The sequence below is a fragment of the Jaculus jaculus genome, chromosome 4, assembly GCF_020740685.1.
Source record: "Jaculus jaculus isolate mJacJac1 chromosome 4, mJacJac1.mat.Y.cur, whole genome shotgun sequence".
NCBI classification, from domain to species: Eukaryota; Metazoa; Chordata; class Mammalia; order Rodentia; family Dipodidae; genus Jaculus; species Jaculus jaculus.
In genome coordinates this window covers 82,232,847-82,258,285 of record NC_059105.1, presented here as the reverse complement: position 1 = coordinate 82,258,285, position 25,439 = coordinate 82,232,847, and the positions used below count along the sequence as shown (strand labels likewise).

Genomic DNA, 25,439 nt, shown 5'->3' with positions numbered 1-25,439 from the left:
CTATCAGGGAGTATTGCTTGCAGCCATCTTGGGTGAGAATGGATCAGAGGGGAATTCAAGGTAGGCTAAGTGTCATCTCTTGTTCTCCTTGGGCCTTGTCTGTATCTGACTGCATAGTTAAAAAACAACTTTTCTCCTGTTTCTCCTTCACTAACATAAAATGAATACTTGCCTTTTTCTTTAAAACCAAAAGAGGAAGCTGATGTTGAAGGTTGATGAAAAACAGACTTAATGATTGTCAATCAAAGCTATATGCCTGGTGCAATGGCTCATGGAGACCACACAAATGATTGTGACCTTTAAGGGTGCTAAGAGCTATTTTAGACTGGAGAACAGGTCAAGTCAGTAGAGTTCTTTAAAAAGAAAAATAACAATTCTCCTCAAATGCGTTATCCAGGAAAAACTTAAGAATCTATTGTTCTAACTATTGTGAAAGAAATAGGTGTAAAATAAGCACGTTTCTGGCCGTGAAACTGGGATTGTGACCTTCTTGGCAAGAAGAAAGGAAGTAAATGCCCAGTGTTAGTGGAGCCCCCATTTGATTTCCAGTGGCCTTTCCATGCTCTGCACACAAATACAAAATAGAATATGATTTAAAATGATAGGATACACAGAAAGTATCATATGACATGTTTTCTTTTATTTAAAATAGAGTTCTATATGCTTCACAGGAACAAGTGCAAGGAGTGCTTAATTCATTCTCTTTGCCACTTTACAAAACAGTACATTTTCAGAAAATGTATACATAAAAATATAACATTTAGGCAGATAAATATTCACATCTGGAGGCAGCTGAAAGTTATGCAATAATATTAAAAAGCTTTAAAATAAATACTTTTATGACTTGCTGTTGGTAGTTAAACATTTTGGTATGAAGGCTATCACTGAGCTCTTACTAAATTCTAAAACACCATTATTTGTAGAATAAAATAAATGTGTGTATATATATATTACTACAAAATGCATATTCTGACAGACTAAACATTAATGAAACCTATGAATACCATTCATATATCTTTGGAATGTGGACTTTACTTTTCCTTCAATAATTAAATTATAGCTACATACTAAAATCCCTATCTGCATGTTTTTGATACAATTTATTGTCCAGTTCTCATTTTAAAACCCAATTTATTTATTCATGTTCCTTATATACATTGAGCCTGTTTGTTGGAAGCAACATCTTTTTTTACATACTTAAGAATATCAGCTAGCTTACAAAAAGTCTTTTACAACAATTATTCTTTTCACAGCAGTTCAAGAGTTCAAGGCATGTTTTTGCAATGTCAAAATGCAATGGTTTTGACACTTGTAATATGTTCTTAGGTATAAGAAGAGTCACACTACCAGAAGAAAAGTATAATTAGTACTAATACTTTGAAAGTCAATCCAAAATTCCTTTTTTTAAAGATCTGAATCTAATTTTCTGTTTTTAGGGTATTTTAAAACCTGAAACACAGATCAAGGGTGAATAATCCTACCTAGTATTAGATCAAAAGTGTTCACAAGCTTGACACAAGTAGTTGTGGAAATAAACTAGTTCAATGTTTTACTCAGATAATGTTATATAACATGAAGGGCTGGATCTTTAAAATTGTTTAGTTACAGCCAGGCATGGAGGCATATACCTTTAATCCCAGCTCTTGGGAGGCCAAGGTAAGAAGATCACCATGAGTTCAAGGACACCTTGAAACTACCGAGTGAATTCCAGGTCAGCCTGGGCTCAACCAAGACCCTATCTCAAAAAAAAAAAAAAAAAAAAAAAAAAAAGGTTAGTTACTACTCCCTAGCCAAGTAATTAATCTCATTCAATGCTTGACTTTCTTAGAGGTTGGCATGCAAGCCTGTCTTCATAGGTAAAGCCAAGGAAGAGATTCATGAATAGATGAAAACTCAATGGACATGTCAAAATTGGGCACATGTATCTTGCTGCAAATTGTCTGGGTTGGAAACATTGACCAACAGGAAAAGTTACAACCTCACTCATTCTCTCAGAAATGATAGAGTGAAAAATCAAAGTATTTATTCTTTTAAGTTCTATGTTCAATTTGTAGAGGTCAAGAACTGTTCTGAATTTAACTCCCATTTCTAGATGAACTATAAGCAAAGCCACTTGTATGGGGAGATATATGTTAGTGTTCTTATCCACAAATTATAAAATTATGTGGTTGATAAAACCAATTGTAATTCTGATTTCAGTCCCTGCCTACCACAGCTGGGTGAGCTTGTGTGGAGCAAGACATTCCTAACCGATATGACAGTGGAAAGAAGGATGACTTCCTTCTACACTCAGATTCCTAGTGGCCACATTAATGATCGGATTCATAAAGCCTGAGGCAAACATCTTGCAATTAAAATTGTTATGTCTAGAGAGAAAAATGTCTTGAAGTACAACATGGATTAGTGGCTAGACATGGTTATATCTGGCATTATTAAACTTAGAATGAGGGCTGAAGAGGATGACTTAGTGATTTAAGGTGCTTGCCTGCAAAGCCAAAGGACCCAGGTTCAATTCCCCAGGACCCATGTAAGCCAGATGCACAAGATGGCACATGTGTCTGGAACTCATTTGCAGTGGTTGGAGGCCCTGAAGTGCCCATTCTCTCTATATATGCTTCTTTCTTTCTCTCTCTCAATCTTAATTTTCTTTCAAGTAAAAAAAAATTATAAGATGGAATTCATATTATCCCAAACGTTGCATTCATTCACAGCCAAAATGCAGAAGTATTGTAGAAATTCTTAATAATGAATTCTAAGTGGGATTATTACCTAATATCCATGTGCTATTTGAAATTATATGGCATAATGGCTTAGTTTTAAAAGATGGCAAAAGCAAAACAAAACAAAGATACAAAATATCACAGAAACAATTTTAGTAGTCACATTATAGGACAGGTATTTTATATTCTCTTTCCAAGTCACCAGCTTAAGCAGAATTTAGCATTGAAACAAAAGCAGACATTCTTTACTTATTAGCTAAAAGCTATAATGTAATCTGACAGTTAGTCTTTCCAAAGTTTAAAACAAAGTCATCTCAGCCATTAACAAAACCCCTTTTATAGTGTCAAGAGAATAATTACTGCTGAAGTTATGAGGCAAATCCTCTTATACATGGGTAGGGAAATTAAAATCTTGTAAAGAATTTTAGTGTGTAACAATGTGGACAGAGCTAGAACACAACAGAAGAAGGATAGGAGTATGGAGAGATGTGAGGTTAATAAAACATGACAAGGACACTTAATGCATGGACAGAAAAGGATGCTAGGGATAAAACTAATGAAAGAAAGATCTCAGATAACGTGCCACTAAACATAGTCCCAAATTCAAGTATCCAATCCTGAATAAAGAGAACGTGTAATCTGTACAGAAAGGGGCATAGGAAGTAGAGAAGTTGCTCCATTCCCTACTTGCACTAAAAACATTTGACTTTGTCAGTGCTGAGGATTGAACCTAGAGCTTTGCACATGCCAAGCAATCACGCTACTCCTGAGCTAATCTCTAGCTGCCCCTTTGAGCATTAATGTGCCTATCACTCTTAAATTGTATGTGTTCATTTCATCAGCACTTCAGCAGTTGTTTACCTAGCTTAGTAACTATTTTACAACTCCTGCTTTGCCTATTTTAATTTTTTCTTAATGATCTCAGCCTGAGCAAATTATTTTAGTAGAAATATGGAGAAAGATAGGCTTTCACCATCAGAGTTCACATTCTGTTAGCATATATACATGGTAAGTTTAGTTACATACTAACTAACTTTTAATCAATAAAAGTTGAAGAGGGTATACCAGCCCCCCGGGTTTCCACAATAAATCATAGCCATTTAATCTCTGATTTTTGGTTTCTTCATCTATAAAATATTGGAATAAAGTCTCAGAACATCTCTAATTTACTAATTCTGGTTTTCAATTTTGGCTGTGATATTAAGGGATTCCTTTTACATTAGAAGAATAAAATTCTCTAATGGTTAAATTAAACAATAGTTATGTTTTAAAATTAACAGCTAACTGTAATTTTGGAACAGGACTTTGGTAAGAGAATATTAAGAAAGAGACTTAAAAAATCATGAAGCAAAAAAGCTGAGGGATAAAAAGAAAGTCAAGCATCTGAAATTTGCATGAAAATTATCTGAAAAACTACCTATATAGTGGAAATCCTATTCATCTATACATTTTAATGACTTATTTTGCATTCCAGCTTTTCTGTTTCAAAGGATCCTGAAGGGGGAAAAACTTCCTCAAAGAAATTGCTGTCTTCACTAACATAGTGAATTAAATCCAAGTAGTAGCATATGGAACTAGAAAAAGTATTGTCAAACAGAAGTGTTATGTTTCACAAGTAAAAAGACGTATAGAATATCTCCACAAAATACAATGACACTATTTTAAGACACTAATACTTAGCATTTCTAAGTAGCTTATAATGTACTTATGCATTTAGTTAAATGCTTACTGAAGACCTCAACTACCAACTTTGATTGATTTGCTATTGTTACTTAGTTTCTTGGTGGGGACATAAAAATTTCCACATCTTAAATACATGTATTTAATTCAATACATTTTCATATGCATCTTCAATAATCCCAAACCCTTCCCTGCCAAGTAATGTTAAGTTGTTCACTTGATCTTCATCTGTTGACAAAGCCAGCTCCCTGCTTTCAGGCCATGTGCTTAGCAGTTCCCTGTACTCTTGCCCAGACTCCAAGATAGCCCTGAGTTTCTCTGCCCCAATAAATCACATGGTGCCCAAATTCTAAGTTAATAGAATTTTCTTTGGTTTGATGATTCTGCATTACTAGAAATATTAAAAATAATGAATTATTATGAAACTTCTCATCAAATGAACATGTACATATTTTCATTTTAATATAAAAGCTGATTTTGAATTCTTCAGACATTGCAATCAGCTTACTATTTTCATACAATTATGGAAATTTAAAATGCAAAGTTAATTGAAAGTATAAAGATGAAAAGCAAGTGCTATGCCTAAAATAGCACACGACAGTCATGTTTCACTTAACTCTCAAGTCAGAACATAAATTAAGAATTCTAGATGTGACATGCCAATTTTTTTAGACATAGAATAAAGCATACAACAGCACTGGTACCAATTACACACTTAAATGCATAACTTATAAAGCATAAAATCCATGCTTAAATATTGACAACAAATAATGGCTTTCATATTGTCAGAAAGTAATGCTGCATGAAAGCCCCATCACTTCTTTGTATAGTACTGAGAATTCCTCATGGCATTTCTCAAACTTTCTATTATACTCCCAAGCTAGAAGATCTGCAAGGAGCAAAAGAACACTGACACTCTGCATCTAACCTAAGAGAAATAATTTCTGCTCATAACAAACTTTAAAAGAAACAAATATTACACAATGGGATTTCATTAAAAACAAGTACTATAAAATCTAACAGCAAAGATATTTACAGAGAATCCGACTTATGCTCTACACTTTATCCTAGTTGCAGAGAGTTAAGAAAAAACTACAACTTATCGTTTTTCTTATATTTTTGTTGTTTTATCCCTTTCTTTTAAAATGCATTGAGTGACTTAAATATAAGATTATTCACTTAAGCATTGTACTTAGCCAACAGGAGAACATGCAAAATATCTTGAAGTGTACTAATGTGTAGACTTCCCTAACATGAATGCTGAGTTAATAAAATACGAATGATATTAGAAAGGCTCAAGTAAGGTAAAAAAACATGATGAAGAGATGTCAGAACACCCTCTCTTAAAATTCAATTAGTATATTCACCCAGCATAGGTGAATAAGATAGGACATATTATCCTTGTTTATTATGGCCATATAAATAAACAATTTTACCATCTTAAATGCAGAAGCAATGTGTGAGAAATAAGGTAACAAGATTACCCTTCACATGAGCTTTTCTAAAACATCCATTCACATAGGCACTTTTGAAAGTGGGATCATATTTAGACCGCAATATCCAAATAAAGATACTTTCTAAATGTGTTAGAAATTGAGATTTTTTTCAAATCTATTCTCGAAACCCATTGTCATGCAGAACTCAAGACATCATTGTCATGCAGAACTCGAGACATCCCACTGTGTATTTTATCTGTCAATTTACTTTCTTCCCCACCCTATAATATTCACATGCTTTTTCCCAAACCAAAATTAGACTTTAGAGTCCCTAAGGGCAGAGTTATCTTTTTATTCCCTCTTGCACCCAGTGTTGTGTCAAGCAAGATATGGGGTGCTCCATGATTATTTCATAAATGGATGAATGCATGAATGAGAATGAAAGTATATGCAAACCCCACAGCTGTCAGTTTTTTGTCTTTTTATATCAACCCAGTGAAATGAAGATGAATTCTGTAACATATTTTCAGTGAAATGAAGTACAATTACTGAATTCTACTCCATGTGGAAATTACATAGGTGTCTCCTTCTGAAAGCTGTTCTCTAACTTGTACTTTGTAGAACACACAGTAAACATTTTCCTCTACCCTTAGTAAAAGGGTTCCAGTATGATAAAAAGAAAAAAGAACCAGGTCTTGACTTATACTCTGAAGGACATGAAGGATCATTCTCTAAGACACCATCAAAGAATGCTTGTTCTGGGATCATCTAGGAAGAAGAATTTTCTAAGGAACAGAGTTTGAGAAATAGTGTTCACCAAAGGAGTATGGAGTACTTGAAGGAAATATTTACTGTCTGTTAAATAGTCACAATTCTATCAACACCAATAGTAGAATAGAGGCAAAGCTGTTACAAGTTTCTCCTCCACCCACTGACTCTTGTTAAAAGAATAGAGAAATGTGTGTTTCCTGGCCTGATACTCTGCATGTGTTAGTTTTGAGATGTTGGGTGTTTTTTTAAGAGCTTTCTTACTTTTTTTTCAAAATATTTCCTTGTTTCCTCTTCCTTTTCCATCCTTTACTTTCAAGATATATTCAAAATATATAAAAGTAATTGTATCAAGATATATCTATCTATCTTTAGACAATGGATATTGATGATTGCTTAATGTCTGACAGTATCTATAAAGCAGTAATACTCATTCACAAATGGAAACAACTATAACATTTCTATGAGGAAATAGATATGATTCTGAGATTACTTGGGGGGGGCCCATTATGATTTTACATAATAACTTAATACACTTTCCATATGACTAAATTTTGTATATGTATGTATGTATGTATGTATGTATGTATGTGTATACATACAAGATAATTTCCATAGGGAGAAAAGAACTATGGGAATTGAAGGGAAAGTAGGAAAACAGTGTTCACTGTCACAAGCTTCAGACTATTGCCACCTCTGACAGTCACTCTGTGACTCTAGATCATTTCATAGTATTTCAAGAAATCAGTTTTCTCTTTCATAAATCAGAAGTAGCAACTTTAGTCACCTTCATTATCTTTGCCTTAGTGATTGTACAGTGGTTTACAAAGGTAGAGAAATGAGGTGGAGAGAACATGTAAATGGGATCCTGTCCTCACTTCTACTACTGAGCAGCCCCATCTTTTCAGATGTTACATATTAAAATTCCAAGCAATATGTATTTTAAATGGCCCAGCTAATTTATAAAGTTCTGTTTAGCTATAGTATGCTCCAGCTCACATTTTTTCATGTTTTTATACCATTCATGTGCTCTTGGTTCAAGTAAAACATTTAAATAAACTTTATTATTTTATATTTATAATATCTTTCTCATTAAATAAAAAGCTGAGTTTTGTTACCTTTCAAATAAAATTAAAAGACAACATGGAGATTGGAGAAAGTCAAGTCCTGCTCATGCTTAATTTTAGTTATCTTTCATGCTGCCTTTGTGGCACTTAAATACTGTAGTAAATTATATCTTTGAGGTAGACCAAAACAAAACAAAATATGACAAATAAAAGAAGTAAAAACATTTACATACAGAGGGGAAATGGGAAAGAAAGCACAAGGTCACTTTTTGACTCTGTTGTGATCAGGCTTTGCAGTCTTCTTTGACACACAGTTGAGAAATGGTCTTCTTCACTCGGAGCGCTGTTAGGCGAGCCGCCCCGTTGGCATACCAGCATTCGCGCATTATCCTCCCCATGAGCCGGAGTGCCTGAGAGAGAAAGAAGCGTACCAAAGGCATGAGACACACAGAGCAGAGCGACAAGACCAAACTCATAAACCCAAGAAGTGATGCTAAGCTTTGCTGGAAAAAAAAATAGTAAACTTAAAACCATATGAGTCTGTGCCAAACTTCTTTTAAGTCCTCTCAAGACACAAATATTAGTCCCATAAAAGACTAACTGAAAATCAATTCAGGATTCCTGTTAAAATGGCAGAATACAGGACTGGAGAGATGGCTTAATGGTTAAGAGCTTCCCTGTGAAGCCTAAGGACACTGGTTCAAGGTTAGATTCCCCAGGATCCACATAAGCCAGATATATAAGATGGTGCATGGGTCTGGAGTTCATTTGCAGTGGCTAGAGACCCTAGCATGCCCATTTTCTCTATCTATCTGCCTCTTTCTCTCTCTGTCTGTCTGTCCCTCTCAAATAAATAAATTTTTAAAAAAAGAAGGCAGAATAGTAGCCACACTAGAACAATCTGGGGAAAAAGGAGATACTGAGGAAATCCAAGATGCATTAATGCTAGGAGAAAAGGCAGCCAACTGCACACCATGAGATGTGCCACCTCTACATTTATGGGAGCCCAGGAGGAACTGTAGAGGAAGCAAAATGAGCACTGCTTCCATTGCTAGCCTGACAGCCAGATCCAGGGGAAAGGTAACAGCACTGGGTGAATCAAAGCATATCGGAAACAGAAATACAGAGGCTACAGAAAGCTCAACAGCGATCCAAACTGCTAACAGACCTGCCAAGGCTTGGGGATCATTGAGGAAGAGGGGGCAGGAAGATTGTAAGAGCCACTGGTGAGGAGAAACATCCTGAGGCACAACCCCCCTCTCAGAGACTGACTGAAGTCCTAATTAGCCTACAGTGAATACCAATAATTCTACTGAGGAGAGCCTTCAGGGAAATGAGAACCAGGAGAGAGGGGATATAAGACCTATGTAAAAAAATAAGTACTGTTTAAAAAAGAAAATCCAGTGATTTCTGAAATGTATAAGGGATAGAAGCATGTCAGCTGAGCCAATAAGACCAGGACTTGGGAGGTGGAGCAGGAGGATCAGGAGGTCAAGGCCAGCTTCAGCTAGAAAGTAACTTCGAACAGTCTAGCTATATGTGACCCTGCCTCAAAAACACACCAAAACAAGCAAGCAAACAAAAAGACCCACTAAAGACTGGGAGAGAGGTAGAAAGAGTTTGTAATTCTTTATTATACTTAATCAGATATGTGCATATATATGAAAAAAATAGCCGTTATATATTAAAATTTGTACTTTTACCATCTTTAATTATATCATGATATAAACAATGATTCAAGTTTAAGAGTAAAAAAATAAGATTTGAATCTCAGCACCAGTGAATTGTCCAAAAAAAGAAAAAGATAAATACTTGGAGGAGAAATCAATGTACATGCATGAAACCAGACAGATGTAGGAAGCTGGTGAAACAGGGATAGGGTAGTTCCAATGGTACTGCTAATTTCCTTGTCTAGAGTGTCAGAGGTGATGCACCACATGTAAAAGACAGGAAACCCAGCTGAAAACACACAGAAAGTGTCAAAGATGCTAACAGTCTGTGAGTTTAAACATGGGTCTGTCCCAGAAAAGAAGCTCATATGGAAAATTGCTTGCTGTGACTTATGGTGAAGAAAATAATCAAAGTCTATGCTTCCAAATTTTGCAGTAAATTTGAACTCAGGATGAAAATCTGCACCTGTGTATACACACACACACACAAACACACACACACACACACACACACAGAGAGAGAGAGAGAGAAAACCACATGCACAGAAGCAAAGAGCATAAGAAAGAGTCAACTGAGACAACAACCAGTAGAATCAGATCCAAAAAATATCAGATGTTAGGATTCTGTGAAATGAAACACATTTTTAAAAAGAATTAAAATTCAAAATGAATAAAAAGAATATTTTAAGCACCAATAAAATCTCTTGATATGGAAAAATAACAAAATACAGAATCCAATAAGTAGATTTTTTTTGCCATATTAGACATAGATGCAGGTAGAAGTAAAGAACTGGAAGATAAATCTAAGCATTAAAGTGTGAAGATGCCAATAAGAAACACAGCAGTGAGCCAAAGAAGCAAAGAGGAATGAAAGGTACAAATCATATGTATCCAGTGAACTTCCCAAGACAAGCAATGGAGACAATGAGAAGGGAAATCCTTTGAAGACATAATATCTGAGAATTTTCCAGGACTGAGGAAAATCACAAATCCTTAGAAACAAATCCCAAGAAAGGTTAACCAAGAAAGCTGGATATGGCCACACACACCAGTAATCCTAGCATTCAGGAGGGTGAGGTAAGAGGATACTTATCAATTTGAACTACACAGTAAGAGCCTGTTTCAAAAAACAACAAACAAACAAAAGTGATTGACCAAGTGACACAGAGAAACCTCAGAACATAAAGACATAGAGAAGTTTTTAATCAGAAAAATAAAAAAAGACATTAATGTAGTGAGTAAGCGTTTATTAAAACCGAAGTTGGCTTTTTTGTTTTGTTTTGCTTTTTCATGACAGGGTCTCTCTCTAGCCTGGGCTGACCTGGAATTCACTCTGTAGTTTTATGATGTCCTAAAACTCACAATGATCCTCCAAAATGCTGGGATTAAAGGCCTGGCTCCAAAGTTGCTTTTTATTTAACTTTTTTTTTTTTTTTCAAAAAACTGTAGGGCATGTCATGCTCAAGGGTGAAAAAAGAAATTTTAAGGCAGAAGGATAGCCACTACCACTTTTGGGTGACATTATACAAGAGATCCTAAAAACTACAATGAGGAAGAATGAGTATGAGGACTAGACTTGTGACCATGTACACGGACACGTAAAAGCTTTATTCCCTAAATTTTTTTTCAACACACGCACACATACACACACACAAGTATCATTTTAAAATAAAAGTAACTATAAATCATATAAGAGGAAAATTAAAGCAATAATAAGGAAATTATTAAATATTAACCACTCAAAAGGGCAAAAATATCCTCAAAGGTATTTGCTGTGTTCCACTTTTCAAAGTTGGTATCACTAGCTTTCCTTTGAATTTTATATTTGCCAGTTCATCAATCTATATTATTTCACATATATATATATATAACTGCTAAAAAAGTCAGAAGACTTTAATTTGATTTCAGTTATGATATAAAGGCTTCAAAGTCTGCTAGTCAGATAAGCATCTAAATAAAGATAACTATACGAAGCATATGAATACTAAGACATGACTTAAATTTTTTCAAGAAAAGAAAATAGATGAAGCAAAAGGTAAATAATTCAGGGGCTAGAAAGATTGCCCAGTGGTTAAGGTACATGTGTACAAAACCTAAAATGCTTATTAATTATATTTAAATATAGCAGAAAATAAACATTAATGTTTAGAATGGGAGATTAAAGACCAGAATAGATTGGAATCAGTTTAAGCAGGAATCCCACCTTCACTGCCCTTAGTTGTAAGTACTGGAAAAATCTCTCTTTGTGTAGGAATGAATACACAGTCTCTGTCTATTGTGCACGTCTGTGTTTTAGTTCCATTCCTGAGTTGCTTAGGATGGCAAGACGAATAATAGTATCCAGCATGATACCTCTGGGATGAAGAAAACTGAACTTCCACTAGTTAGTGATTAGAAATACTTTATCAGTTATGGAGTTGTGAGAATTGAAATGTAACTACCCACTGAGTTTGCCCATGCTTCCCCCAGTACAGACACTGGCAGTGAGGTGGGAGCTTGTGGCTGGTTCTAGCATGACCATGTATAGGAACAATGTGTCCTCTGTGTCAAAGCAATAGACAGCCAGTGTGTGCTCCCACACCTCCTATCTTTGCCAGACCTAGAACCCTCCGAACCATGCTGGGACGACACAATCAGGGATCCATCATCGGAATTATCAAGTCACCTCAGTGCAAAAAGATGTGCTGGACAATTGCCTAACCTGTTGTGGGAATATATATATGTAAGACATAAAGCCTTATTGTACATAGTTACGAGGACTTCAAGTTTTTTTTTTTTTTGTCATGGATGAATACTAACATTGGGAATAATATTTTTTAACTTACAAAAAGATGGATTCCTATATATGTAGAGTAAATTAGGCCTCCAACTTAAGATAAAAAAACAAGTTCTCTGAAATACTTCCCTGATACCTGAAAATATGTGGGTTTTTTTTGTTTTGTTTTTGTGTTTTTTTTTTACAACTATCATACTATAATGCTAATAAAAGAAAAATCATTACCAAACATATATATGAAATTCAAAAGAACACAGCATGGTTTTGATGTTTGATCAATGGAGGATAAGGGGGAAAAGGAGGAAGACAAGAAGGGGGGAAGGAGGAGCAGGAGGAGAACAAAGGAAGAGGAGGAAGGAGGAGCAGGAGGAGGAAAGAGGATGAAGGAGGAGGAAGGAGGAGGAGGAAAGAGGAGTCAGAAGAACAAGAAGGAGGAAAGAGGAGGAGAAGCAAAAGAAGGATGGAGGAGCAGGAGGAGGAGGAAGGAGGAGCAGGAGGAGGAAGAAGGAGGATCAAGAGGAGGAAGAAGGAGCAGGAGGAGAAAAGAGGAGCAGGAGAAGGAAGCAGGAGGGGGGGGAGGGGAGGAGGAAGAAGGAGGAGGGGGAGGAGGAAGGAGGAAGGAGGAAGAGCAAGGTAGAATAGGAGGAGGAAGAAGGAGGAGCAGGAGGAGGAGGAAGGAGAAGCAGGAGGAGGAAGGATGAGGAGGGAGGGAGAGGAGGATGGAAGAGGAAGGAGGAGGGGCAGGAGGAAGAAGAAGGAGGAGGGATGAGGAGCAGGAGGAGGAAGAGAAGCAAAAGCAGGCTTACTTCACAGCTTTGCCACTGGTTGGGGATACTTGGTCGGAACTTCTGGTCACAAACAACCTTCCTCATTTCCTCTATTGAGGGATCAGATGGCACCATATCATAATAAGGCAACTGGTACTCCTCAACAATTCCTGTAAGAAAAGAACATAATAGACTTCCCCATATAAATAGTCAAAATTCAAATTAAGTTTTTATCACTCCATTGGATAATATTTAAAGAGAGAAGTATAAACATATAATTTATATAATCAGTTATCATATATAACAGAAAATATTGAATAAATTTTTATAAATTTATAATTAGATAAAGTTTATGTATTGTTTACAATGAAGATTTAGCAAGGCTTATTACATAAAATGCCATTATGCAATTCAAAGATAATGCCTAATATTAAGATCTTTGTCATCATATTGTTATTATAAATGTATTATGAATATATTTTATATATTTATTTATAATAAATATATATTATAAAGGTATTTCTCTATCAAATAAAAATTTAAAAAATAGTTTTCTTTCTTTAAAAATCTTTAGGCAACCTTTTAACAGTTTTGTTTTTTTATAGTTAGATTTTATAATTACTATTTAGAGTGAAAGCAGCCATATTTAGCTACAGATGTTGATGTTTAGACACTCTCAACCCCAAAGACGAAGGTGACCATAATTACCAGAATATTACCTGGGTTCCAAGAAGATCCTTCTAATGTCTTTTAACTAAGCTATCATACTTCAATTAAAATACTTAACAAAAAAAAAAACCTTATGAAAGTAAATCTATACATGCAAATGGAGATAAATGCCCATACAACATTTTTACAACAAAAGTGAGAAATCTCAGTATGCCCCAAACACTGTTCTTAGCCTTTTATACTCTTAACTAATTACTCCCTAAAACCCATGCACCACAGAAAGTTCCATATCATATCTAGCCTGCAGATGAGGAAGCAAAGAGGTACAGTGCTGTGAGTTTGCACAGAACACAGCACATGGGAGACGGCTCTGCAGTTCAAGCCATGCTTCAGGATTCAGTGCTTTTGTACCATACTCCTATAATTTGATTACTTCTATGAGGACTTTCACATTCCTGAATTTCTTACTGCTCCTTTATGGAAAAAAAAAGAGTTCGTTTTCTCATTTTAATATATATATATATTTTTATTTTTTTTGTTCATTTTTCATTTATTTATTTGAGAGCGACAGACACAGAGAGAAAGACAGATAGAGGGAGAGAGAGAGAATGGGCGTGCCAGGGCTTTCCAGCCTCTGCAAGTGAACACCAGACACGTGCGCCCCCTTGTGCATCTGGCTAACGTGGGACCTGGGGAACCGAGCCTCGAACCGGGGTCCTTAGGCTTCACAGGCAAGCGCTTAACCGCTAAGCCATCTCTCCAGCCCTCATTTTAATATATTTTAATCTTATGAGCTTCATAAAGTCTTCTAGGCTTTTCAAAATGACATTAATGCCAGGTATGGTGGCATATGCCTTTAATCCCAGCATTTGGTAGGCCAAGTTAGGAGGATCAATATGAGTTCAAGGTCACCCTGAGACTACATACTAAGTTCCAGTTCAGCCTGGACTAGAGCAAGATCCTACCTTGAAAAACCAAAAAAAATGGGAGTTCCCTGCTTGGTCATTGTATGGGCAGGCACTGCAGTCTGGACTGAGTAGGCTAGACCTATTTCTTCCCCTTCCCACCACCCAGGTCTGAATTTCCTACAAGGTCAGTGTGTGGGCAGGCACTGCAGTCTGGAATGAGTAGGCCGGACCCATATCTGGGTTCCTCCCACCTTCTCCAGGGTCTGAGTTCCTTGTGTGGTCAGTCTGTGGGCAGGTGCAGCAGTCTGGACTGAGTAGGCAGGACCCATTTCTGGTACCCTCCCATTCCCTGGGTCTGAGTTTCTTGCACATCAGTGTGTGGGAGGCCATGGCCCTCTGGAGTGAGTAGAACAGACTCCTGTATCTGGGATCCTCCCACCTCCCCAGTGTAGGCTGCTTGCACTGGTCCATGTCCTGGAGGGCTCAGCATGAAGTAGGCCTGATCCCTGTTCCCTTCCTCCTAGTACCCTGGTCCTAGTAGGTCCCATTGGGCTTGCTCAAGGAGGCCAGGCCCCTGGGTGAGCTGTGGAATCAGGGCTTTTGCTCTGTTATATAGACTGGACACTAAGTATCAACATCCTGGTTCACCTAAGTCAGAGAATGAACGGGTCAAAGGACACAAACTTGCTTCCTCCTCAACAAAGAGCCTTCCTAAAATGAATAGACAACAATGCAAAAAAGCCAGCAAAAGTTGGAAAACTGAGAGATCTCCACCAAGGATACCTACTCCTACTATGGAAGCCACCAATAAAATCATAGAGAAATCATGAGAAATTCATTCCCAAAATGAAAACACAAAAACCAATGAGACCCTGACAATAAAAATGGTTGAACTTGAAGTAAACCATGAAAGAACCAACAATGGTATCAACGAAATTGAACAGAATTGTCTCCTAGAGCATTAAGCTTTTGACAGTAGGCTTAACTTGATGGAAGAAAATATTAGAACCCTCCAAAGAGATATGAATAAATTGAAGGAAGTCAAGAAATGGAAGACCTGAACAACTGGTTGATTAAGCTTAATGAAGACTTGATAAAATGCAAGAATGAGCTACAAGAAACATCAAGAAAATCAGCATTCAAGTTGAAACCATACCTCAAAAGAGAGATGAACATTATACGAAACAACACAACAGAAAATAAAAACCAAACAGAATTTATGTAAACTTCTCTAGAACTGCTCACCAACAGAGGCACTCATGTGGAAGACAGAATCTCTGACCTGTAAGATAGGACAGAAGAAATTGATCAGGAGGCCAAAACTTTGCAAAGTTCAAAAAATCTAGTAAACAGAATACAAGAGAATTGTGGGGCACTCGATAATGATCAAATACCCAGATTATGGGCATACCAGAAGGAGAGGAAATCCAGACCAGAGGCACAGAAATATACTTTAAAAAATGATTGAAGAAAATTTTCTGAATCTTGAAAAAGAAAGGCCCATCCAGATACAAGAAGCCCACAGAACACCAAACAGGTAGGACCAAAGAAGAAACTCTCTGAGACACATCATAATTAAAACCCTTAACAATGAAAAAATGAGAGTGTTAAAAGTAGCAAGAGAGGGCTGGAGAGATGGCTTAGTGGTTAAGTGCTTGCCTCTGAAGCCTAAGGACCCCAGTTCAAAGCTCAACTCCCCAGGACCGGCATTAGCCTGATGCACAAGAGGCGCACATGCCTGGAGTCTTAACTCACCCATCAAAAGACACGGGCCTTTCTACCTGCTGTCTTCAAGAAACCCATCTCATCACTAAAGATAGACACCTCCTGAGGATGAAAGGTTGGAAAATGATATTCCAAGCAAATGGAAAGAAAAAAAACAAGCAGGTGTTGCTATATTAACATCTGATAAAATAGACTTCAAACCAAAAGTAATCAAAAAGGAAAAAGAAGGCCACTTCTTACTCATCAAGGGAATAATCCAACATGAGCACATCACAAATGTCCAAAACACAGGGGCACCACAGTTTATAAAACAAAACCTACAATAAAACAGAAATAAACACCAACATCATCATAGTTGGAGACTTCAATACTCTACTATCATCAATGGAAAGATCACAAGAAAATCAACAGGGAAGTAACAGAGCTCAACAACATCATAGATCAACTAGCCCTAGTGGATATCTACAGAACTTTCCACCCCAACTCTACAGAATACACATTCTTCTCAGCAGTCCATGGAACCTTCTCCAAAAATATATTCATTGGACCATAAAACATACCTTCATAAAGTCAAGATAATTGAAGTAATTCCAGCAGTATGTCAGATCACACTGCTTTAAAGGTAGAAATTAACAAAAAGAGACACATCAGGAATGCCATCAACCCATGGAGACTAAAGAACACAATTTTAAACAATGAATGGGTCATGAAAGACATCAAAAAAGTAATTATAAAATTCTTAGATTTGAATGATAATGAAAACACACCTACCAAAACTTATGGGACTCAATGAAGGCAGTAATAAAGGAAAAATTCATAGCCCTAAATGTCTTCATTACAAATACACAGAGATCACAAATCAATAATCTGAATTTCCTACTAAAAGTGCTGGAAAAACAAGAAGTATCCAATTTAAAGAGTTCCAGATGGAAAGAAATAATCAAGAATAGAGCAGAAATTCATGAATTGGAACTTAGGAAAATATTTTTAAAAAAATCAATGAAATGAAGAGCTGATTCTTTGAAAAAAAAAAAAAGAGAGAGAGAAAAACAAGATTGACAAACTCTTGGCCATTGTGATCAAGCACAAAAAAGAGAAGTCTAAAATTAGCAAAATCAGAAATGAAAAAGGAGAGATCACTACAGACATCAATGAAATTGGAGGAATCATCAGGGAATACTTCCAAAACCTCTACTCCACAAAATTAAATAATATGGAAGAAATGGATGAATTCCTAGACACATACCATCTAACAAAATTAAATTCAGAGCACATTAATCTCCTAAATAAACCTATCACATCCATGTAGATTGAAAAGGTAATCAAAAACCTCCCCAAAAAGAAAAGTCCAGGACTGGATGGCTTCTCAGCTAAATTCTATCAAACCTTCATAGAATAACTGAAACCAATTTCTCTCAAACTATTCTGAATAATCGGAAGCCAGGGAATCCTCCCTGGCTCTTTTTATGAAGCTAGCATCACCCTTATACCAAAACCAGACCGAGATGCAACAAAGAAATAAAATTATAGGCCTATATTCCCAGTAAACATAGATGCTAATATCCTACAGAAAATCCTTGTAAACCAAATTCAACAACACATCAAAAGCATTATCCACCTTGATCAAGTAGGCTTCATCCCAGGGATGCAGGGATGGTTTAACATATAGAAATCAGTCAATGTAATGCACCACATAAATAAAGTGAATCATAAGAACCACACAATCATCTCAATTGATGCACAGAACGTCTGTGACAAAATATAACACCAGTTCGTGATCAAAACAATGGAAAGTATAGGCATGGATTGTTTACATCTCAACACAATAAAGGCTATAGATAAAGCTCATAAAGCCCAGAAAATTCTTTTTTGTTTGTTTGGTTTGGTTTTTTGTTTGTTTGTTTGTTTTTCTTTTTTCGAGGTAAGGTGTCACTCTAGCTCAGGCTGACCTGGAATTCACTATGTAGTCTCAGGGTGGCCTTGAACTCATGGTAATCCTCCTACCTCTGCCTCCTGAGTGCTGGGATTAAAGGCATGTGCCCAAATAATTCTTTTTTTTTAATTTTTTTGTTTATTTTTGTTTATATATTTGAGGGCGACAGGCAGAGAGAGAAAGAGGCAGAGAGAGAGAGAGGAGAGTAGGCACACCAGGGCTTCCAGCCACTGCAAACGAACTCCAGATCCGTGCGCCCTCTTGTGCAGCTGGCTAACATGGGTCCTGGGAATCGAGCCTTGAACCAGTGTCTTTAAGCTTCACAGGCAAGCGCTTAACCACTAAGCCATCTCTCCAGCCCCCAAATAATTCTTAATAAGGAAAAACTCAAGGAGTTCTCACTGAGATTGGGAACAAGACAGGGGTGCCCACTCTCACCATTGCTCTTCAACATAGTACTAGAAGTACTAGCCCAAGCAACAAGACAGGAAAAAGAAATAAAAGGGATTCAAATTGGAAAGGAAGAAGTTAAGTTTACTCTATTTGCAGATGACATGATCCTATATATAAGTGACCTGAAAGTCTCCATCCCAAAACTTCTAAAGGTAATAAATTCCTTCAGCAAAGTGGCAGTATACAAAATCAATGCACAAGAATCAGTAGCTTTTATATATGCAATGGACAAATATACAGAGAAATAAATCAGAGAGACTATCCCATTTTCATTAAGAACAAAAAAATTAAATACCTTAGAATAACACTAACAAAGGACATAAAAGAACTATATAATGAAAACATAAAAACACTCAAGAAAGAAATAGAGGAGGACTTAAGAAGATGGAAGGACCTTCCATGTTCCTGGATAGATAAAATTAATATTGTGAAAAATGACAATTCTCCCAAAAGCAATAGACAGATTTAATACAATACCAATAAAAATACCAACATCATTCTTCACTGAGACTGAAAAAAATGATCTCAAAATTCATATGGAATGGCAGAAGGCCTCAGATATCCAAACATATCCTCAGCAAAAGAAACACCTCTTTTGGTATCACCACACCCAATCTAAAGCTATATTACAAAACCATAGTGACAGAAACAGCATGGTACTGGAATAAAAACAGAAACATAGACCAATGGAACAGAATTGAAGACCCAGACTTTAGGTCAAGCAACTACAGCTACTGGAACTCTGACAAAGGTGCCAATAATGTAGGCTGGAGAAATGACAGCGTCTTCAACAAATGGTGTTGGGCAAATTGGATGACCATATGTAGAAAGATGAAATTAGACCCACTCATTTTGCCATACATAAAAATCAAGTCCAAATGGATAAAAGACTTCAATATAAGCCCTGAAACACTTCAACTACTGGAAGAAAAAATAGGAAGAGCACTTCACAATACAGGACTAGGAAAGGACTTCCTGAACAAAACCTCAGTAGCCAAGGAAATTAAACAAGCACTCAATCAATGGGATCTCATGAAGCTAAAAAGCTTTTGCACAGACAAACATACCATAAGCAGAGCCAGTAGATTACCTACTGAATGGGAGAAAATATTTGCCAGCTATAATACTGAGAGAAGCCTAAAATCTAGAATCTAAAAAGAACTCAAAAAAACTAAACAATAAAAAAATCAAACCCACTCCATAAGTGGGGCAGAGAACTAAATAGGGAGTTCTCAGAGGAAGAATTACAAATGGCTAACACACACTTAAGAAAATGTTCAGGGCTGGAGAGATGGCTTAGCAGTTAAGCGCTTGCCTGTGAAGCCTAAGGACCCTGGTTCGAGACTCGGTTCCCCAGGTCCCACGTTAGCCAGATGCACAAGGGGGCACATGCATCTGGAGTTCATTTGCAGAGGCTGGAAGCTCTGGCATGCCCATTCTCTCTCTCTCCCTCTATCTGTCTTTCTCTCTGTGTAGGTCGCTCTCAAATAAATAAATAAAAAATTAAAAAAAAATAGTATAGATATATACCCAAACCTATTTGCTCTAATAATGTACTGAACATTTCTAAAAAAAAAGAAAGAAAGAAAATGTTCAACATCCGTAACCATTAAGGAAATGCAAATTAAAACAACTATGAGATTCAACCTTATCCCAGTAAGGATAGCAAACATTAAAAAATTAAATGAAAACAAATGTTGGTGAGGCTGTGGTGAAATAGAAACAATAATTCACTATTTCTGGGAATGTAAGCTGGTACAACCACTGTGGAAATCAATTTGGAGACTCCTGAAAAGAATGAATATAGAGTTACAAGCAGACCCTGTTATTCTCTTACTGGACACTTACCCTAAAAGCTCACATCTCAGTTCAGAAATATCTGCTCAACCATGTTTATAGCTGCTCAATTCATAATAGCTAAAAACTGGAATCAACCCAGGTGCTCATCATTGGATGAATGGATAGCCAAAATGTGATATATCTATACTATAGAATTCTACTCAGCAGTAAGAAAAAATGACACAAGGAAATTTGTAGAAAAATGGTCAAACTTGGAACAGATAATTTTAAGTGAACTTACATAATCACAGAAACACAATCATAGCATGATCTCACTCATCTGCAGTTCCTTACCTGGATTAGCCCAAGTTGCTGACATAACTAAATAGCAACTTGAGGCTTAGACAGTAGGGAGAGGGTAGGGCTTAGGCAAAGGAAAGGGTGGAGGAGACATAAAATCTGAATCCAAACTGAACTGTTGCCATAGAATTCTATATCCTGGAAATCAGACTAAAAGGTGGAACCCTCAAGCAAACATTAGTGAGACAAAACCTAACCTCAAATTTATCATATTTCTCTTTCTTCTCTGGCTTTTTATTTTCTCTTTTCCCCTGGCTTTGGCCTATAATTCCCTGTATCAAGATGTGGTCTACATCCACAATGGGCTGTTGATCACAGAGATCTTACTAGATCTCCCAAAATAAACAAGACAGACTTCTGCCAGAGCATTAAATACCCACCAGAGGTTAATGGTAAGACCCCACTGCTGAAGACACCAATCGCTGTGGGTACAGACCATGGAGAGATCTGTGTAGAATCTGGAGGAGAGTCAGTCCTGAGATAATTAGTCCATCTAGTGCTGGAAGGCACTACATGAGCAACCAGGAGAAAGTGGCCAACAATTTGTCCAAGCAAGTCAATGTCTAAGCGACTCAGAAGACATGATGCTTACACAAGTGCAATAGTGGTATGGCACACAGCCATGGTGTGTAACCAACTGCTCTTGGATTGGATAACAGATCTGCTCAGTGGAAAGGAAACCATATCTGGAACTTGGAAACAAGTCAGAATCATATCCAAATAATGATTCTTTCCATTGTCAAGTTCCCACTAACCTTAGACTATAAAAGTGTTTCAACCCTTTTAATTCATTCTAAATGAATATGGACATCCCATTTAACTGGCACTGACTTCACTCTCTGTTGGAGAATCTGCTTTTCCTTTTCAGATGGGAAATGGACTTGAGGAGATAAACTTCCCACCCTGGCCTCAGCTGAAACCACAGAGGAACTGGGGAAATGAGCAAGAATGCTATGGTCTCAGTTAAGCTGTATCAGTACAAGGGTGGTGGAGAAAGATACTGAGGACACTCAACACCTACCAAACAAGACATACAGATGCTCCTAAGTGCCCACCACTGAAGTAGAGTTAACATGCTTCCAACACGGCTTAAGAAATTTTGTGGAAGAGGGGGTGGAAAGATTGTTAGAGCCAGAAAGTGGGACATTTTGCACAGACATTGCCTGTCTCCCATAACTGACTGCTGCCCCACATGCATGTCCCACAATTCCCGTAGGGTTGACCTGCATCCCCAAAGAGGAAGGCCTCTTCAGAAAAGAGGCAAGGAGAAGGGAAAGGATTGTACCTACATGTGATGTTTACATAAAAATATGTCCACACCTAATAATAATTTTTTAAAAAAATAGTAATACCATTAATAACAATACATATTTTCATCATGACAAAGTTAAAAAATAGCAATAGGTTGAATTAATTCATTAAATCCTCAAAATGCAAGGGATGAGTTTCATTATCATCTTCATTCCAGGAATGAAGTAAGTGAAACTAAGCAACATATCTGCATTCTGCTCCATGAAGTCTGTCCCACTTGAAAAGATTTCAACAATCATTTTTACCAGCATTTAACTTATTGCCAATGATACTACGGTTTTATCAGATTGCATGAGTCGGGCTCCATGCACTGTTTCTTTCTCTCACTACTGATATCTAAACTGCTGGGAACAGCAGTGGCATGAACCTTGTTGATGTCCATCCTGCTGGACTTTATCCCCCGACACACATATCATAGGAGAGAGAAGTCTAAGAAGCAGAATCTTTGAATCCTGTGACCTTAGCATGTCATTTACCTTCTTTAGGTTGTGAAGTGGGAATACCAGCTAGCTGCATACAAACCCAAATAAGGTAGTACTCAGTGCCTCTCAACGCATCATTAGAAGCATCAAGATCTGATATCCCCACTTAGTAGCACTCAAAATGTAAAATGTTTATTATATACAGGATGTTCCACTTTTACAACTGGAAAGATATTGCTGAAAGGAATATTTAGAAATGATATATTACTCAGGAAAGAAGATAGAAAAATCACAGCTTGTATTCAGAGTATCAAGGAAAGCATATTTCCAGAATCTTACCTCCAACTGAACACCTTCGGGCTATTTCCCAGTAAACCAGACCCAAAGAATAGATGTCAGCACGTTTGAAGGACTCAAAGATACTCATGTTCATTGTATCATCAAGCATTTCAGGGGCCATATACCTTCAAAAAGATGCACATTTCAGATTCTGCGTATGGACTTTATCATGGTTGAGTAAAATACAATCTCAATAATTACTGATAGAAAATATAAATTAACACATGTTACATCAATTTAAAAGATACACTTATGGTATCATAGCACAATAAAATTAAAACTCCAGTTATTGACACAACCATCACTTTAAAAACATTTTAAAGGCTGGAGAGATGGCTTAGTGGTTACGTGTTTGCCTGTGAAGCCTAAGGACCCTGGTTTGAGGTTCAATTCCCCAGGACCCATGTTAGTCAGATGTATAAGGGGGTGCACACATCTGTAGTTTGTTTGCAGTGGCTGGAAGCCCTGGTGAACCCATTCTTTCTCGCTCTCTCTCTCTCTCCCCCCCTCCTTCTCTCTGCCTCTTTACCTCTCTGTCTGTTGCTCTCAAATAAATAAAATAAACAAAAACATTTTAAATAAAACTAAAAGTCACATAATTTAGCATTATTGCCAGCACACTAGGAACTTGGTACTTGAAAGAATATATTGCAAGGAAATTCAATGAGCAAACAAGAGAGATGGAACTCAATATCCACAATTATTTATTACCACAAAAAGTTCCTTCACAACAAACAGAGAACTATACTTGTTATAGTGGACCCAAGTCCCCCACACAAGGCCAGGCAGCATCCCACAAATACCTTCTCTGAATAAAGTTTTACTTCATACTGTGCAAAGATTATAGCCTTGTTGGAGCAAGACTTAATGAATGAAGTCTATAGTTCCATGGAACCTGGTTGGACCCAGCTGACTACAGAGATTTGGGAGATTTCCCAGAATACCCCTGTGAAGTTGTGATAGTCTCCAAATGCTTTTGTATTTACATCCTCCAAAGAAAACCGGCATCCAAGCCCTCTCTGAAAGACCCTGATTCAAGAACAGTCAGGTGGAAAGTTAAGGCTGTCTTTTATGGGTTAAAGGAGAGAGGTCTCTTAGGCCTGCCCAGTCTGAATCCACTGCCCTGGGATGTTTCTGTGACCTCACTGATACCTGCCGGCAGACAGGGAAGAGCACACACACCATCCTGGAGCCTCAGCTGAAGCTCAGAGGCCAGCTCTTCCAGCCTACAGATTCTCTGCTCTCAAAGGTTTAACACCTCTTGGGGAATATTTTGATTGCTGCTACTTCAAGGTCAAGAAGTCTGGAATTATGACAGAGTAGCATAGAGATGGAAACTCAAGTAAAGAAATTGGAAGTTGTGATTGACAGATGGTGGTGTGTTTCGCTTATGTCTTGCTTGAAAGCAGGAATTGTACCCAAATTCATATCACCTCAATCTATATCAATGGGACCCTGAAGGATAAGCATCTTGGTAATATCTTGGTATATAATACCTTTAAATGCTAAGGGAACATGATGTCACACATGTACTTATTATATAAATGAGTCCCTAACCCATATTTGCATCTTTTGTGTAGATCCTGAGCATGTAGCATGAGCCCCGAGTTTCAGTTCACTGATGAGGTAAAGGCTTTTGAGGAGCTCTACATTTTTGAGGTGTTTTTATTAATCTGTAGGAAAATGCATCCTCAGACTGTGTCACATTAAAGCCATATGCTATTTTCTCTGTCACCAGTGTCCTTCACTGGACTCTGCATCCAAATGGCCAAAAATGTCAATGTGCCTATGTTATTTTTACTAATTATTTATTGGCAATGAGGAGAGAATGGGCATACCAGGGCCTCTTGCCACTGCAAACAAACAACAGATGTGTGTGCCACTTTGTACATCTGGATTTACATGTGTAGTAGGAAAGCAAACCCAGGCCATCAGGCTTTGCAAGCAGGTGCCTTTAACCACTGAGCAATCTCTCCAATCCAACACTCCTTCCTACTTTTGGTCACCATACCTACTGACTTCTCAGTGACTAATAAAAAGGTTTTATTGGTCCAAACCTTTTCTCATTTGAAGCTATGCACACATCACAAGCACTCCTAGTTACTGATCAGTCATATAAATATTAACACACTTCCAACGCAGGTCATCTTACCTCTTGGTTCCCACTTTTGGATTCTGAGGAATGTCTATAGTGTTCAGAACTGAGTCATGCTTCACAGCCAACCCCAAGTCTGCTATGGCACAAGTGTCACATTTCTTCACCAAGATATTCTTTGACTTTATATCTCGATGAGCAATGGCAGGTTTCCCTGCAAAGCATTAAGCCATCATGTTCATTTTTTCCATACTAACCAAGGAGTCTTCCCAAGTGGAATTACTTAAAGACTAAGCTCCAATGTCACCACTTCACATACTTCTGCCCTGATGACAGTCCTAATTCTTCTGCAAAGGTATCATTTTGAGGGTAGTGTCTTGTCCTGTTATCACACCTCCAATGTCCACAGCACAAATGGTATCTGTGACACTAATGCATAGCTTTTGAATGAGATGGAGGAATCACGACTACTATATGCACTTAGCAACATAGAAAATATTTTCTAACAAAACAAATTTTAAACATTTGCATCCCTAGACGAGTGGTTTTCAAATGTGAGTC

General features: G+C 37.2%; 1 protein-coding gene across 1 annotated transcript in view; it reads right to left on the bottom strand.

Annotated features, from left to right (window-relative positions):
* Window positions 1-7,776: 7,776 nt before the first annotated feature.
* Window positions 7,777-25,439, bottom strand: part of Acvr1c (activin A receptor type 1C) — an 86,966-nt gene continuing 69,303 nt past the window's right edge. Inside the window, exons 6-9 of the mRNA XM_004651857.3 lie at window positions 24,936-25,092; window positions 22,784-22,908; window positions 12,924-13,054; window positions 7,777-8,081 (exon numbers count right to left, since the gene is read on the bottom strand). Coding sequence (XP_004651914.3) covers window positions 7,956-8,081; window positions 12,924-13,054; window positions 22,784-22,908; window positions 24,936-25,092 — 539 coding nt within the window. The 3' untranslated portion in view covers window positions 7,777-7,955. The remainder of the gene's footprint in view (window positions 8,082-12,923; window positions 13,055-22,783; window positions 22,909-24,935; window positions 25,093-25,439) is intronic.